Source organism: Melospiza georgiana, chromosome 24, assembly GCF_028018845.1.
Source record: "Melospiza georgiana isolate bMelGeo1 chromosome 24, bMelGeo1.pri, whole genome shotgun sequence".
NCBI classification, from domain to species: Eukaryota; Metazoa; Chordata; class Aves; order Passeriformes; family Passerellidae; genus Melospiza; species Melospiza georgiana.
The window spans coordinates 8,937,049-8,952,825 of NC_080453.1; the positions used below are offsets into that span (position 1 = coordinate 8,937,049).

At 53.8% G+C, this 15,777-nt stretch overlaps 1 protein-coding gene across 2 annotated transcripts; it reads right to left on the reverse strand.

Annotated features, from left to right (window-relative positions):
• Positions 1–754: 754 nt before the first annotated feature.
• On the reverse strand, positions 755–6,042 carry STMN1 (stathmin 1). 2 transcript variants are annotated; one of them, XM_058040450.1, is made up of 5 exons: positions 5,956–6,042; positions 3,228–3,298; positions 2,393–2,565; positions 1,563–1,754; positions 755–1,268 (listed from the first exon to the last, which is right to left on the reverse strand). In XM_058040450.1, the coding sequence occupies exons 2-5, from the start codon at positions 3,238–3,240 to the stop codon at positions 1,200–1,202; spliced, it is 447 nt and encodes a 148-aa protein (XP_057896433.1). In that variant the 5' UTR covers positions 3,241–3,298; positions 5,956–6,042; the 3' UTR covers positions 755–1,199. The 2 variants fall into 2 exon arrangements, with proteins under 2 accessions (XP_057896433.1, XP_057896432.1); XM_058040449.1 differs by lacking the exon at positions 5,956–6,042 and adding an exon at positions 4,752–4,836.
• Between the last annotated feature and the right edge of the window lie 9,735 nt (positions 6,043–15,777).

Here is a 15,777-nt window from a genome sequence, read left to right on the forward strand (position 1 = left end):
TCGCTGCCGGGCCGTGCCGAGGAGCCCCGAGCCCAGCAGGGAGCAGCACAGCCTCTCCCGTACCTCCAAACCTGCTGGCAATGCCTCAGAGCAGGGAGCACTCCGGGGCTGTGTCCTGCTGCTCCTCTCGGGCCAAGAACAGCTGAGCTCAGCAGAGCCCAGGGGGACACGGAGCTGAGGCTCCTTCCCCACCACACCCCAGAGACCAGAGTCCAGTTGCCCAGGACTCCCCGAGTCCCTTAAGAAAAATCAATTCCCTACGGATTTCCCACCTTCAGGTGCTCTGGGTGTGGAGTTCAACTGAGAACAAACCTGGGAGCCAAGGACAGAGGACTGAGAGCAGTGCCAGCAGTGCCACCTCCATGGGCTGTGGCAGCCCAGGGACCTGTGGGTACCCTCAGGGGAAGGGTTTGGGGTACAACAGTGATTTTCTTCCAAATCCACCTAAAAATTACCATTCCCCAGAGCCCTCCCCTTTCTCCCAGCCCCAAGGAACAAACAGAGCAGGCTGTGGGCAAGGGCTGTTCCATGCCAGCACAGAAATGATTCTTCTGCCCCGAGACCTTGCAGGTCCTGCTGTCCCCTGTGTCACACGTGTCCCCCCAAGAGCCACAAGGGCCGTTTGTTGTGTCCCCAAGGCCGGGACACAAACAGCCCCAGCTGAGGTGTGACACAAAGCCCCGATTGTCACAGCCCAGGACAATGGCCTGGCCCTGGCCCTGCACCCAGCCCTGGCTCCTGAGGAGGCAGCAGATAACAGCACTGTGCAGCTTTATTGAGTCACTTGTTACAGCAGGATTTTAGCAGACTGGACAGTCAGAGAATTTTGTTTGAAGTGTAACAGATATTGAGCATGGAACGGTTACCAGAGATTCCTTGCACAAAGGTCTTACAGAGCTGATACAGTACTCGCCATCAACCCAGGAGCGAGTGCACTGGCGTAGAAAAGGATGCAACAAGAAGAAAAAGCTACACTGGAAAGACAACACTTTAGAAAAGTGACACATGGAAGGTCTCCCCTCTAGCCCCCAAAGCAAGTGTACAGTTTGGATCTAATTTTACAGTTCTACATCAGTTTCTAAGAAACGTAAAAAAAAGAAATATATATATATAACCGAACCAAAACCAAAGATAAAACCACTGGCCAGTACAGTCTTTGGATATTTGGAGGAGGGGGAGAGTCAGTTGCCAGAGCGCAGTCAGTCGGTCTCGGCCTCGCCGGGGTCTTTGCCTTCTTTGTTCTTTCGGACCTCTTCCACGTGCTTGTCCTGGAAAACAGCAGCACAGGGGCTGGAAAACAGCACAGGAGAGAAAAACACCACAGGAGAGAAAAACAGCAGCACAGGGGCTGGAAAACAGCACCGGGGACCGGGGGCTCCAGGGCCAGGACACTCCCCACACCACTGAGGGGCACAGAGGCTGCCCCAGCTCCATCCAGCCCCACACAGCTGCAATTCTGCAGATTCCACAGCCACACCGTGCCCTCCCCACCCTTTTTTTTTTGGGTTTTTTACCTACTGTTCCCAGCAGGGGCAGCTCCCCTGGCAGGGCTCCACACCCACCTTCTCCCGCAAGCGCTCCAGCTTGGCAGCCATTTGTGCCTCACGGTTCTCTTTGTTGGCTTCCATTTTGTGGGTCAGCTTCTCCTCTGCCATTTTGCTGAAGTTGTTGTTCTCCTCGATGGCTTTCTGCAGCACCTCCTTCTCGTGCTCCCTCTTCTCGGCCAGCTGCTTCAGCACTTCTGCCTCGTGGGACTGGGGAGACAGGGCCAGGCTGAGGGAGCCCTGGGGCTCCTTGGGGGGCACACTCAGCTCCTGGGGCTCCCCCAGAACCTGCACCTCACCACATCCACCTGCAAACTCACTGTCTGCCACTGCACATCCTGCTAAATGGGATTGTTCTGGAGAGGGAACGTGGATTTTTTTTTTTTTTTTGATGTTAATATTGGAGGAATTTTCCTTGAAGATCCTCCCCTCTCACTGAGATTCAGGTCAGGCTCACTTCAATCAAAGCCTCGCCACCCTCGAGGGCTCCAGGCTGCACCCCCAGCCACATCTTTCATCACTCAGACAATTTATTCCCCAACTGCTCATTACAGATTCACTGCTGCGTTTTCTGGGAGAAAATTCATCTGTTCTGGTGTTAAAAGACAAGAAAAACAGCTTCTTCCTGAAGGAGCTGCCCCTCTCAGCCACGCTCACTCCCATTTTTCTTCAGAATCTCTTTGGGATCAAAACCATAAGCATAAAGCTTCACAAGAGCCCCAGGGATTTCATCAATAAATTCCATTAATATTCAGTTTGCCATAAAAAACCCCACTTATCCCAAGAAACAAATAAAAAGAGCCCCAAAAGTGGTGGAGCAGAGCTCACTCCAGCTGCTCCAGCCTTACCTTGCGTCTCTCCTCAGCCGCTTCCAACTTCTTCTGGATCTCCTCCAGGGACACATCCTTCTTCTTGGGGGGGGACAGAGGGAACTCTGCCACGGCCTCTTTGGAGCGGGGGCTGAGGATCAGCTCAAAGGCCTGCCCGGAGGCTCGCTTCTCCAGCTCCTTCACCTGGATGTCTGGGAACAAGGCAAAGCCAGAAAAACCAGTGTTCAGTGCAGGAGCTGGCTCAGGAGGCTGTAAAAACACCTTCCAAAATTCAGCACCCGAGGAGGGGCAGCCAGGACAGGAGTTCTGTTTGCAGCACAGCAATACTGTTAAAAATGTGGAGATTTCCTTTGTAACCCTTCCTCGACCCTGCATCACCCAAGCACCTGCTGGTTAATTCAGCCCTCAACACCCCAATGGTGCAAACAAATCCTTTAGTTCAATCAAAAATCACTGAACCAGGGACAAACCTGAGGGTGAATTTGCGGGCTGCACCCTGAGAGAGCCGAGAAGGACAAAAAGGGGATTTTGGAGGAATGTGCAGGCAGGGCTGTCTCCTCCGGCCCTGCAGGGTGTCAGCTGCACCCGCGTGCTCCCCGAGATGGCTCGGTGACAGCCAGCTCTGCCGAGGAGCAGATGGCAGCAGGGAGCTGCAGCCCATCTGCTGCCAGACTCCTCTTTTGGGGTGTTTTCACAAGCTCCAGCAGCCTCGCCCAAGACGGGAGAAAAGCCTGCTGACAGCGGCTCATTTCACTAGATCTGGGGTTTTAAGTTATTCCTGAGGAAATCGGGAGGCAACAAAAAAAAGAAAAAAAAAAAAAGACAAGAGGATTTAGCACAGGATTCTACCTACCAGAAGTAGCCATGGCCAAGAAAATCAGAGTCCAGAAGCCAAGCCTGGGAGAAGGTCAGTCAGGTGGGTTCCTAGGTAACAAAGAGATGTGCCTTTCAATAGCCAGCACGGGGATCCTGCTCCTTCTAATAAAAACTGAACAGAATTAGAGCTGCGGAACAAAAGGCAGACAAGGTAGGTCACTGCAGTCAGTGATTCCAGGCATTTTGTGCAGCTGATGGGCAGTGCTGGGAATACTGGAGAGGTTATGGAATTACTGGCGATGCAGGATCTGTGTGATATTCGAGCATCTTCAGTCTGTTTTATTCCACCTTAAGGGACTCGAACAAAGACCCCCGTTTTAGCACGGGGCTGTGGGGATTTCACTGCTCTCACACACATAAAAGAGCTCGCAGAATACAAAAATGACGCACCACAGGACAGCACGGCTAGGATTCCTGCCACTCCCGAAGGATCTGAAATGTGCGCAATCGAGCTCATTTAAAATTCGGTTTTAATTGCGCAGCTCAAGTCAGATGCTTCACACCGCGGCAGACAGCGAGGGCGTACACCGCCCAGCACACCTCGTGAAAACGGAGCGCCGTAAAAAACGCCAGAAAAAGGTCTAGAAGCCGTTCAGAAGAAAATCGACAAAAAAGGGTTTTTTGGGGGGGGAGGGGGGGGTGTTGAGGGGCTCGGATCGGGGTCCGGGCGGGGCCGGGGCGCGGAGCGGGGACCGCGCGGCTCCGGCCCCGCCCCCCGCGGCCGCAGCCAATCACCGCCGAGGCGCCAGCGGAGGCCCCGCCCCCGGCCCGCCCCCGCCCCTCCAACCGCACCGAATTCAAACGGCCGGGGAGAGCGCGCGCGCGCCCGCGCGAGGGGGCTCGAGGGAGGGGGCGGGGCCAGCGCCAACATCCGGGCACCTGCCGCCCCCCGCCTCAGGTGCGGGGCCGCACCCCCCCCCCTCCGCCTCAGCCCCTCAGGGGCGAAGGGGATGGGGAGCGCTGGGCAGCGACACCGGGACAGGGCGCCCCGGCAGGGTCCCCCACGGCTCGATGGCGTCGGGGCGCGGCCGCCCGGATACCGCCCCTTCCCCACTAACAATGGCGGGGAGGGGAGGGGGCGCCGCTGCCGCGGGTAGGGCGTCGCCCCTCGCTGAGGGACAATAGCCACCCCGTCCCCCTCCGCGATCGGGGCGCGGGGGAAACACGAACGCATACGAGGAATCCCCCCCACTGTCTCCCCTCCCTTTGTCACCGCAACGCTCCAAAACCGGGCGGCGACGCGATGCCCGCGAGCGGGGACAAAAGCGACCCCCGCCCCGAGCGCCCGAGAAGCGCCCCGCAGCCCCCCCTCACCTTGACACCCACCCTGGGGACCCCTCCGCCGCCCGTATCAACGGGGCGCCGGACCCCCGAGAAGCGCCGACACTTCCCCCCTGTCCTTCCTCCAGCCCTCTCGAGACGCGGAAGGTACGGCAGGGGGGCCCCGCGGCCGCGGCCCGCCCGTGCCCGCTCCCCCGCGGCGGCCCCGCCGCGCACCCACCTGCCCGCGCCGCCGCTCCAGCCACACTCCGCTCGCGCCCGCCCCGCCGCGCACAAAAGCGCCAAACAAAGGCACGTGACCCGCCCCGCCCCGCCCCGATTGGCCGAGCCCGCCGGCACGTGCCGCCCGCCGCGGGGCGGGGGGGGCTGTGGGGGGCTCGCGCCCACCCCCTCTCGAACGCTCCCCCGGCCGCGCGGGGCACGCCGGGAGCTGTAGTTCGTCCCCCGTGGGGGGCGGCGGCCCCCGAGCTCGGCCCGGGCCGCACCAGGGCTGCGGGGCCGCACCGCGACGGCCCCCGGGCCGCAGGGACCCCCAGAGCCCCGCGCTGGGGCCCTACCCCTGCCCCCCGAGCGGCTGGGATTCCCTTTGTGTCTGGGGGGGCGGACAGGGGCGTCAGGGCCTGTGCTGCGGTCAGGGGTGTCTGGCCCGATGGGGGGAATGGTCAGAGTGGGGCTGTGGCTGGGGTGAGCAGAGCTGCGGCCAACCCATGGCCACGGTCATGTTAGATCCGTGGTTCCCTCAGATCCAGTCATGTTAGATCCATGGTCACCCCACAGCCATGGTCATGTCAGATCCATGGTCACCTCATGGCCATGGTCATGATCCATGGTCACCCAGAGCCATGGTCACCACAAGATCCTGGTCACCTCAAAGCCATGGTCACGTCATGGCCATGGTCTACGGCCATGGTCACCTCAGAGCCATGGCCTTGAGCCCTCAGTCACCTCAGAGCCATGGTCACCTAGGTAAGGGCACGGCCACCTCAGGGCCACCATAACCTCAGGGCTCTTGGTCATCACCAAGACGACCACTGAGTCCCTTTGGTCATCTCGGGGTCACAGCCACCACAGAGCCACCACACTCGCAGCGTTTGGGGCCACCCAGAGCAGACCGCAATTGTGCAGATCCCATGGAACAGGCATGGTGGCTCCAGAGGGACCTTCCCCTCCCCAGGGCACCTCTCTGGAAGCTCCTCACTCCCAAAACTGCTCCCAACAAGCTGTCTCCATCCCTCACCAATCAATCCCGTGGTGGTTTCCACACCAAGAGTCCATCACACAAAAGGCAGATGGACACACAGCACAATCCTCCACTGCAGCCTCCACACCCGCAATCCCAAAAAACCCCAATTTTCTGGGACCCCCCCCTCACCGAGCGCCCTCCCAAACCCAACGATTTCGCACCAAAAAGAGAGGGCTCCTACCTTTGAAGGTTAATATTGTGACAGAAAGGCAGGGAGCTTTCAAAACAGAGATTATTTTAAAGGCTGGCCCTGGTTTTTGCTGATCTGACGTCTATTTCCATGGAAACCACATCCAGCCGCCGAGCTGCTGGAACTGGGAGAGGCACGGTGGCCAAGCAAGAGCCATTTTCCAGCAGGGGGATGGAAGATTTTCATGGCACTGCCGGGACCCCAGACCCCAAACCTGAAACCTGCTGGGCCTTTTGGGGCCACTGATGCCTTTTTGGGGATCACTGCTGGCGGATCCAGCCCAGGGAAATCCCATCCCTGACACCCCCAGAACACGTGGAAAACGTTAAGTGATGGAATGGAACACTGGGGGGACAAAGCAGCCCCTGCCACCAGGCTGTGTTGGACTTTATTTTAATTTATTAGCCATTTATTAATTTATTAAACACTGTGGTGGACAAAGCAGCCCCTGCCACCAGACTATGTTTGACTTTATTATAATTTATTAACCACTTATTATTTTATTAAACACTGTGGGGTACAAAGCAGGCAGCAGCCCCTGCCACCAGGCTCTGCTGGACTTTATTTTAATTTATTAATTATCGCCCGTGCAGCCCAACAGTGGGGTGGAGGCTTGAATATTAATGCTTTTGAGGCAATCAATGAGCTTATCCTGGGATGATCCCCGGATTTCCCAGAGGAACTGAGGATTCCTGGGCTTGGGGCTTTTGGGATGTGCCTGTGTGAGGGCCTTGATCAGTGGAGGGGAGGAGGAAATTTCCTTTTGAGCCTTTGAAAAGGAGGGATGCAGGATGAGAGAAAGGTAGGAGTCATGCCAGCACTTCCTGGGTGATTTTCTGGGGAAAAAAGGAGGAAAAAAAAGGAAAAAAAAAAAAAAAAAAAGGAAAGAAAAAAAAAATAAAAGAAAAAAGAAAAAGAAATAAGGAAAAAAAAAAAAGGGAAAAATAAGAAAAATAAGGAAAAAAGAAAAAGGGGAAAATAAGGGAAAAAAGGAAAAAAAAAAGGAAAAAAAGGGAAAAATAAGAAAAAAAAAAGGGGGGGGGAATCACAAAAGGAAAAAAAAATTACAAAAAAAACCACCTGTCTGCAGCTTACCTTCCTTTGCAGACTGGCTTAAAAGCCAAAAATATTTCCTTGGGGTGAGAACTCTCTTATGTAAGAGGAAACTCATTGGCAGAGAGGATTTGGGAGCTGCTCTCGGCTCTGGGATTTTTCCATGCCCTATCTTTTGGGATGAGGCTCTTGCCCAGCCCCTGCCACTGCTGCTTCTGATCCGAACCACAGAAACCCCTGAGCTCTGCTCTGACACCCAGAGAGGAACAAGAGGCCCCAGCAGGTGCAAAGACGTGGAGGAAATCTCTTTTTTTTTTTTTTTTGGCCCTGTTGCAAGAGTGGTTTTATTTTTGGAGCGTTTCATAAACCCCGTTTGTTTGTGTGGCATTTATTTCTGTCTGATCTCGAGGAGAATGGAGTGCATGAAAAGCTTTTATTTAATTTGCTTTTGATTTGTGTTTATTGACACATTTTGCTGCGGTTCCAAACAGGCTCTTCCCTCCCCAGCGCGCGGCTGGGGCGGTTTTTATCTGCTGGATTCCTTATCACCAACAAAAAAAGCTTTTTAATTTCTGCTTTAATTCCAGTTTTACCGCTGAGAGAGCAGGCGGCAGTGGCAGGAGCATTCCCCCAACACGTCACGTTTAGCCCCAAAACGGGTTGGAGCAGAAAAATACCATTTCAAAACCAAATTTAACATCAGGATGAATTTCTGATGGATGAATTTCTGTCTTTTGAGGAAAATAAAATGATCCCAGCAGGAGAAATTCCCAGAGAAAAAAGGATAAAGGCTCTGGAAATCAGGAATATGAGCAGTGGCCCTGCAGAATCTGAGCTGGTGATAACAACACCCACCCCAAACGTGTTCCTGGGGGCTCAGCCCCACCAAAATCCCAACCTGAGCCCCTCATCTCCATCCCAGCCCCTTCTGCTCAGAACGAGACCCCAAAATGCAGAGGGATCCTGCTGGGTGTGAATTTGGGACGTGACGTGAGCAGATGGAGCCCAAAGATGAAAGCCTGAGCTCTGATGCGCTTATCAAAACACCCCACAAAGAGACTGACACAATTAGGTGACGACTCAGCCCACGGCAGCTCTTTTAACTTGCAAAAATATTTAATCTCCAGAAGGAAAATGTGGTTTCTGGGTGTTAAATTGCCAGCCCAAAGTGCTGGGGCTGGTGGAGGCAGTGGCGGCTTATTTGTTCATCAGAGGATGTTTGAGAGCACCTGGGTTGGTGACGCTGGCAGCAGCCCTGAATTAGCAAAGTTTATTTTAAAACTAGAAATCCAATGTATTATCCGACCTGAGTGGGTCAGCTGGAGAGATTTAATAACCAGGAGTTATTGAATTTTAATAATTTTTAAAGGAACTCAGAGGTGGGGAAGGGCTATGAGATCTCTTCCAATCCGCTCAGTGATCTCACAGGTTTTTTTTCAAACCTCAAAAATCCTTGATTTTCAGATAAAAATTCATTTTAATGCAAACACGGCCCAGGAGCCCACGGAACTGAAGAGCAAACCAGGATTTTTAGGGAGTGCCTCCCTCACAATGAAAGCTTTTCCACAGGCAGGAAACGTTTAAGGTAATTGATATTTGTTTACTGGAGGTGTTTAGGCTGCTACTATATTTATGCCGAAAAACACCATTAAGAAAACGCTCCCCTCGGAATAAATTTGCACTTCCCAACGCGCTGTTGGAAATAATTGAATTTCTGCGGCTCAGACAGGTTGTGTTTTTTTGAGAAATTCGCTCGAAATCTGTTAATTCCTCCCTTAAACGAGAGGAGGAGAAGCGCTGAGCACAGATGGCGACCACGCCTGCAGCGACAGGGACGGAAATATCAATTAATTGCTTTGATATTGGGGCAACAGTGCCCCGAAATGGCACGTTCAGCAATGGGGCTGCAGTACCCAAATCCCGGGGGTGTGGGGGTGCCAGGGCTGTGGGGCACAAGGAGAATGTCAGATATTGTGAAATAAAGGCAAAGAGTACAGGAATGCTGCTTCCCTCCTAAAAAAATACCCAAATAGTCAAAAAGAGTGACTGGTACCCAAATCTTGAGCGTGTGGGTGTGCCAGGGCTGTGGGGCACAAGGAGAACGTCAGATATTGATGGAATAAAGAGAAAGAGTGCAGGAATGCTGCTTCCCTCCTAAAAAATACCCAAATAGTCAAAAAGAGTGACTGGTACCCAAGTCTTGAGGGTGTGGGTGTGCCAGGGCTGTGGGGCACGAGGAGAGCATCAGATATTAGTAAAATAAAGACAAAGGCTGCAGGGACACTGCTTCCCTCCTAAAAAATACCGAAACACTCAGGAAGAGTGAAATCCCTTATTTCAGTGACCCTGAAATAAGGGATTGTCACCGTGAGCACCTCAAGCCAGCAGAGGTGAACGTCCCCATCCCTGCAGGTGTGTTCTTGGCATCCCCACCATTCCCTGCAGGTGTGTTCCTGACATCCCCACCATTCCCTGCAGGTGTATTTTGGACATCCCCACCATTCCCTGCAGGTGTATTTTGGACATCCCCACCATTCCCTGCAGGTGTGTTGTCCTGCTGAAACCACCACACAGCTCCCCGTGGGTGCTGCCCCGACCCTCCCCGCGCCCCCAGACCCATTTTGGGAGCCCTCCCGGCCATCTCCTCACTCCCAACCACGCCCTGAGCCGTTTCTGCGCTCTCCCCACTCCCCTCCCAAGCCGAGCCCGTAAATTCCCGTTTCCATATGGAGCATGGAGCTCTCCTGCTATTCCAGGCAGCATCTCAGCACAAAAATACCCGAGCTGGGAGCCCAGCAAGCGCCAGGGGCTGGGTGGGAGAGCAGGACAGGGGCAGGGATTGGGATCGGGGCTTTTTCCATGCCCTGATCCCATCCTGAGAGTGCCAGGGCCATCCCATGGGATGCTGCAGAGGGTTTGGGGTTTATCCATGCCCTGATCCCATCCCAGGGCCATCCCATGGGATCCTGCAGAGGGTTTGAGGGTTTATCCATGCCCTGATCCCATCCCATGCCCTGATCCCATCCCAGGGCCATCCCATGGGATCCTGCAGAGGGTTTGGGGGTTTATCCATGTCCTGATCCAATCCCAGCCCCATCCCCTGAGATGCTGCAGAGGGTTTGGGGTTTATCCATGTCCTGTTCCCATCCCATCCCATCCCATCCCATCCCATCCCATCCCATCCCATCCCATCCCATCCCATGGGATGCTGCAGAGCTTTTGGGGTTTATCCATGTCCTGATCCCATCCCAGGGCCATCCCATGGGATGCTGCAGAGGGTTTGAGGGTTTATCCATGCCCTGATCCCATCCCAGCCCCATCCCCTGCCCCTGGGATGCTGCAGAGCCCACAGGGGAGACCCTGACAAACCCACGGAATAGCCGCGCACACAGGAGCTATGAAATATTCAACAGCCACAGAACATTCCAGCACAGTGGGGCTTTGAAAATAAAGAGGAGGGGAGGGGGGGGAGCTGAAGAAAAGCTGGGTATGGCACTAATTATCCCCCAGCTCCTAATTAGTTGCCTGAATTTAAAGCACGGGCCGGGCTGCGGCAGCAGCTCGGCGAGCCCATTGTGCTATTAATACATCCCTGGCGTGACACGGTTAAAAATACTCCCACCCTGTCAAGGCAAAATGAGCCTTGGAAGTGTCACGAGGGGAGGAGTTGAGGGATGGAAATCCTCTTAAAGGAGCACGACTTGCCCAGCACCAAATAAACAGAATGAACGGGTTCGTTTCAGCCCCCACACCCCAAATAATTCTCGGCGCAGAGCTCTTTGGACACCCGACATCAGAGCAGTTTCCCTGGCACGGCCGAAAGGGAGGAGTGTTTTATTTTCCAGGGGCTCTCCTGTCTGGGGAACAGGTGGATTTGCAGCTCTCGGGGGCCTGGGTGCTGAAATTGCGGGCAAAAGGGGGAATTTTATAGTGGCCACCCCTCCTCACAGCCAGGGGATGCAGGGCAGCTGCCAGAGATGATTTTTCCATGGAATATCTATATTATATATAGGTTAAAAAAAATATATATACATATATTCATATTCCATATATATATATTCATATTCCATATATATATTCATATTCCATATATATATAAAATATATATATTCCATATATATATGCACACACCTGTATAAAATATAGATATTCCATATATATATACACACCCATATATAATATATTCCATATATATTTATACCTATATATAATATAGATATTCCATATATATACGCCTATATATAATACAGGTATTCCACATATATATATACACCTATATATAATATAGATATTCCATATATATATACACACACCTATATATTATAAATATTCCACATATATATACACACCTATATATTATATAAATATTCCATATATATATATATATATATATATACACACACACACACACACACACACACACACACATATATATATATATATATATATATATATATATATATATAAAATATAGGTATTTTTGGGTGGGATCCGTCAGACACCCGGGGCTCTTCCCACAGGATTATTTCAGATCCCGTCAGGACGAGGAGCAGCTGCCCTCCTGTCTGCACTGACAATAATTCCACACCCAGAGGGGTTCAGTGCTGCTCCCTGCCCCTGGAATCTCAGCCATACCAGCACAGAAACAATTCCTGCACTCCACATTTGCCCCCTGCCTTCTCATCCCTCTTTTCCCCCCCGCCAATCTGAGCCCCTGATGGATCAATACATAAATTAAAAGACAAAAGAACCCGACACATCCACTGTGGCTGGGAGAGCAGGCCAAGCCAGGCTTTCTGCTGGAGAAACATCCATCTTTTGTACAACAAACCAGCAATCTGCTGCTCCACGCCAAAACCAACACCCTCAGAGGCACCCTCGTGTGATGGGCAACACAAGGGCTTTGTTTTAATGAAATTAAAAATAAATAAGTTTTTAAAAAACAGCGCCCAGCCAAGGGTTTGTGTGGTGAATGGTGACAGGAGGGGTGGGACAGCCTGAATGGGTCTGGGGGCTCTGGTGCCCCCCCAAGGGAGGGCTGGTGGCGGTCTCAGCACCAATTTTGGGGTGAAAACATGAGCTAAAGGGTTAAAAAGGAGGATTTGGGGTCCCCCAGCTCCCCATCATGCTGCAGGAGGCTGAGCCTCACTTCTCAACACGGGGAAAAGCCGGATTCCGCCCAAAATGCTCCATTTCCATCTGTCCCAGGGGCTTTCCAGAGCACACACACCTCACACAGCCCCTTCCCTGCCTCAGTTTCCCTCCTCAGCCCTTCTGCCTCCCTGTTCATTCAGGAACCATCCCTGGGTTTGCACCAGGTGCCTCCAGCCCAAAGTGGGGAAACTGCTGGAAAAAAAACCAACTGTGCCCCAAAACCCCCTTTGGGCGCTGCTGTGGGGTGAATTTTGGGGGCCAGGGGAAGGGGGAGAGCCCTGAGCCCGCAGCTCTGAGCTGCTGCAGCCCCCGAGGGTCCGTCCTGCCCCGGCTCCAGCGTGGGAGGAACTTGGGAAGCTCTAAATGTGATTTAAGTGTGGTTTAAATGTGGAGCTGCGTCCCTCGTGACTGGCAGCAGGCAGGCTCCTCAGCTCAGGGATGGGAGGATAAAAAATTCACTTCAGAGAGCGAGAAAACTTGGTTTTCCTCACCCAGGGCAATGCTGGGGTTTTGTTTTCCAGTGGAAAAAAACCCAGCGTGAGAGGGAGTGGATCCCCAGCAGCCAAAGGGATTTGGGGGATTCTGCTCGAGGAGGGGAATTGGGGCTGGACACAACCCCAGGGCTCCCACTGGGCTCAGCTGGCAGGGCCCTGAACCTCCACGTGTTTTCCTTAAAAAACACAAGAAAAAGTGAAAATAATAAATAATAAAATACCCAACAAAAACCACGAGAGCCGTGTTGTAATTACAGGGAGCTTTAACACCAGCCTGGATTTGCATTAATTAAATCAACGGGGAAGCACAAATTGAGGAAACGAGCTTTTCTGTGGATGGCAGCGAGGGCTGGAATTTGGGGTTTGCTGCAGGGATGAGCCCTGGAAGGGGAGCAGGAGGAGAAGGAGAAGGAGAAGGAGAAGGAGAAGGAGAAGGAGAAGGAGAAGGAGAAGGAGAAGGAGAAGGAGAAGGAGAAGGAGAAGGAGAAGGAGGAGAAGGAGGAGGCTCCGGGCTGTGCTGACACCGTGGGATTGCACATTCCAGGGGGAAGCTGTGGTGGGAGAGCTCAGAGAGGCCGTGGGGAACAGGAATGTGCCCATTCACAGCCCAGCCCGGCTGCAGGCACAGCTGTGAGGGGAATACCAATGGGCAGCAGCGCTTGTTGTGTTTGGGGCTGGGTTTTTTTTCCATTTTTAAAGTCGTAGGTTTGAGTACAGTTTTTGTTTTTATTTTTTGAAGTCGTGGGTTTAAGTATGGGGTTTTGGTTTTGTTTTGTTTTGTTTTTAATTTTTAAAGCCATGGGTTTGAATATGGGTTTTCTATTTTTAAGTTTTTAAAGCCATGGGTTTGAGTAGCCTCTCCCTCATCCATCCCAGACCCAGAGAACAACCCCAGCCCCTTCCTCACCCATCCCAGCCCCTTCCTCACCCATCTCCGAACCACCTCAGGCCCAGCAGAGCAGTTTGAGCTGGCTCTGGGCTGGGCAGGGTTAACCCCAGGGCAAAGGCAGGCTGGGGCAGTGTTTGGGTTTGTGCTGAAGGCAGGGTTGGTAACACAAAGATGTTTTGTTGTGTCTCTGAGCGGCCTTTGAGCAGTGCCAAGGCCTTTCCTGCTCCTGTGTCACCCCCGGGGAGCAGGGAGGGGACACAGCTGGGACAGGTGAGCACAGGGGTGTCCCAGACCATGCTCAGGATGGAAACCAGGATAAGGGGGACACTGGGAGTGATGGGTTTGTCTTCCCAGATCACCTTTGGGAGTGGCTGAGCCCCTTGGAACGGATTTCTGGGAATGAAACCCTGGGAATAAATCCCTGGGAATGAAATCCTGGGAATAAATCCCTGTCCACGGGAAAGAGGGGATGAATTCCTTGGGGGTGGATCCCTGGGAATGAATCCCTGCCCATGAGAAGAGGGGAATGAATTTTGGGAATGAATTCCTGCCCATAGAAAGGGGGGGAATGAATTCCTGGGAATGAATTTTTGGGAATTAATTCCTGCCCATGGGAAGGGGGGGGAATGAATTCCTGGGAATTCATAGAATTCCGTCCATAGAAAGGACGGAATGAATTCCTGGGAATGAATTTTTGGGAATGAATTCCTGCCCATGGGAAGGGGGGAATGAATTCTTGGGAATGAATCCCTGGGAATGAATCCCTGGGAATGAATCCCTGTCCATGAGAATGAATTCCTGGGAATGAATTCCTGCCCATGGGAAGGGGGAATGAATTCCTGGTGGTGAATCTCTGCCCGTAAGAAGGGAGGGGATGAATTCCTGGCTTCCCCCTGCTCGCACACACAGCTTTTCCTTTCCCCTCCCTATCAAACCTCCCTTATCTCAGCCCACAGGTTTCCCTCAGCCGCGCGGTTCTTTCCCCATCCCAGCGGCTGCGTGGGGCCGGGCTTGGAGCATTCCGGGGAATCCTTCCCGGGGTCGGCTCCCGTCCTCCCATCCCGGCTGGAAGGGAGCGCGGGGAGCTCGGGAGGGGCCGCTCCGGGCTGGGATTCGGGATTGGGGATTGGGGATTGGGGATTGGGGATTCGGGATTCAGGGTTGGTTCAGCATCCTCCCGGCTGGAACGGAGTGCGGGGAGCTCGGGAGGAGCCGCTCCGGGCTGGGATTCGGGATTCGGGATTCGGGGTTGGGGATTCAGGGTTGGTTCAGCATCCTCCCGGCTGGAACGGAGCGCGGGGAGCTCGGGAGGAGCCGCTCCGGGCTGGGATTCGGGATTCGGGATTCGGGATTCAGGGTTGGTTCAGCATCCTCCCATCCCGGCTACAACGGAGCTCGGGTTGGGTTTCCGAGCCGCTGAGTGAGGAGGATGCTCAGCACCGCACACCCCACAGAACACAAACTGCAGCGTTCCTGCCCTGCCCCAGCGCCCCCGGGGGCTTTTTTCATCATCTCTTTTCTGTCAGGATTTTATCCAGAGGCACAAACCCGCCTGTTTTGGGGTGGTGGCAGCGCTGCAGGGGGAGCAGAGGGATGCGGGGATGGAGAGGAGGGTCCTGCCTGCTCCCCCACGGGCGCCGGACAGGGGAATGAGCCCCCCGGGAGCCGAAGGGTTAATGCCAGAGATCCCCCGGGAGGGGAAGGGTTAATGCCAGAGCCCCCGGGAGGGGAAGGGTTAATGCCACAGCCCCGGGAGGGGAAGGGTTAATGCCACAGCCCCGGGAGGGGAAGGGTTAATGCCGGAGCCCCCGGGAGGGGAAGGGTTAATGCCGGAGCCCCCCCGAGCAGAGCCGGTGACCACCGCCCCTCCCGAACCCTTTACATAAGAGCCCTGCAGAACTCCCAGCCTGTGCCGGCACAAAATGGGATCGGATCGGATCGGATCGGATCGGATCGGATCGGATCGGATCGGACTGGACTGGATCAGATCGGATCGGACCGGATCGGATCGGATCGGACCGGATCGGATCGGATCGTGCACCAGCGCTGCCTCTGCCCGCCCAGCGGGACCTGCTGAGTGCCACCCCCGGCTCCATTTGTCACATCCAGCGACGCGGGATGTCCCCCCAGCACGGCCCGGTCCCTGGGAACAGGGCTAGGAACAAGGCTTTGGGTGTAAAAACTGAAAAATTCACATTTGGAAGGCTTAAAAACGGCAAAATC